The sequence below is a fragment of the Nanorana parkeri genome, unplaced genomic scaffold, assembly GCF_000935625.1.
Source record: "Nanorana parkeri isolate BGI_ZX_2015 unplaced genomic scaffold, ASM93562v1 scaffold4892, whole genome shotgun sequence".
NCBI classification, from domain to species: domain Eukaryota; kingdom Metazoa; phylum Chordata; class Amphibia; order Anura; family Dicroglossidae; genus Nanorana; species Nanorana parkeri.
Window position 1 is genome coordinate 4,426 of NW_017311152.1, and position 925 is coordinate 5,350.

At 58.1% G+C, this 925-nt stretch overlaps 2 protein-coding genes across 2 annotated transcripts in view; one reads left to right on the top strand and one right to left on the bottom strand.

The window, feature by feature from the left end:
- LOC108804050 (neuralized-like protein 4) overlaps positions 1 to 258 on the bottom strand; it is a gene marked incomplete at its 3' end in the record, with an annotated part of 4,617 nt that extends 4,359 nt beyond the window's left edge. Inside the window, exon 1 of the mRNA XM_018575817.1 lies at positions 61 to 258. Coding sequence (XP_018431319.1) covers positions 61 to 258 — 198 coding nt within the window. The remainder of the gene's footprint in view (positions 1 to 60) is intronic.
- A 515-nt stretch (positions 259 to 773) lies between these two features.
- LOC108804051 (neuralized-like protein 4) overlaps positions 774 to 925 on the top strand; it is a gene marked incomplete at its 3' end in the record, with an annotated part of 3,007 nt that continues 2,855 nt past the window's right edge. Inside the window, exon 1 of the mRNA XM_018575818.1 lies at positions 774 to 896. Within this exon, the coding sequence (XP_018431320.1) occupies positions 774 to 896 (123 nt within the window). The remainder of the gene's footprint in view (positions 897 to 925) is intronic.

The following is a 925-nucleotide window of genomic DNA, read 5'->3' on the forward strand; positions in this document are numbered from 1 at the left end:
ATAGCCTGAGCCATGGACACTGACCCCCCCCATTATATAGCCTGGGCCGGGGACACTGACCTGCTCACATTGTCCGTACAGGTCCACTATGACGTAGCACAGCTCCGGTAGGTCCTGGGCCCCGACACCCTGATCCAATCCATTGATATAGAGGTGCAGCCCCCCCGAGGAGTCCAGCAGGAGGCCCAGACACGTCCCCTCCGGACACAGGTCTAGATTGGGCCCATAACCTTCCCGGACCTGAGCAGAACCAGACATCACGGTGAGAGAAGACAAAGCAATGTATAAAGCCTCCCCTCCCCCACACTGGCTGTAGAGGAGGTCCAGGACCGGGCTTCGCTGCCAGGCAGGGGTCCACAGACCACACAGATGTGGCTCTACACAGGGGACCCACTTTTGTCAAGTTTAAGCCCCACCCCTCTCAGCACCAAGCACCGCCCCCTTCCATTTCAACTGTCAGATGCCAGAAGTTCAGTGGGCAGTAGAGGCTCTGCCATTTGTATAAAGGGGGCGGTGCTTACTGCTAGGAGGGGGAGGGGAAGTAGTGGAGACCCAATGGACAGCTTGGGCCTAGGATCCCAGGGGCGACCTTAGAAAGGGTTTAGGAAAGCGCGAGTTCACTTGGTTTTCCACTTGGCCCCTCCCCTTACTGTGTGCCGATTGGTGGCCATCCACCAGAGTTTCCACCAATTAGCTCTTTATTAGCACAGCAAGCAATTCTGAATCCAGGGACTCTAGGGGAGCAGCCAGGGCCCGGTGACATCACAACAAAGATGGCTGAACAGTGCCGAGCAACCATCAGAAGGCGGAGAGAGGAGGAAGGAGGCGGAGAGAGGAAGGAGGCGGAGAGAGGCAGAGGGAGGAAGGAGGCGGAGAGAGGAAGGAGGCGGAGAGAGGCAGAGGGAGGAAGGAGGCGGAGAGAGGA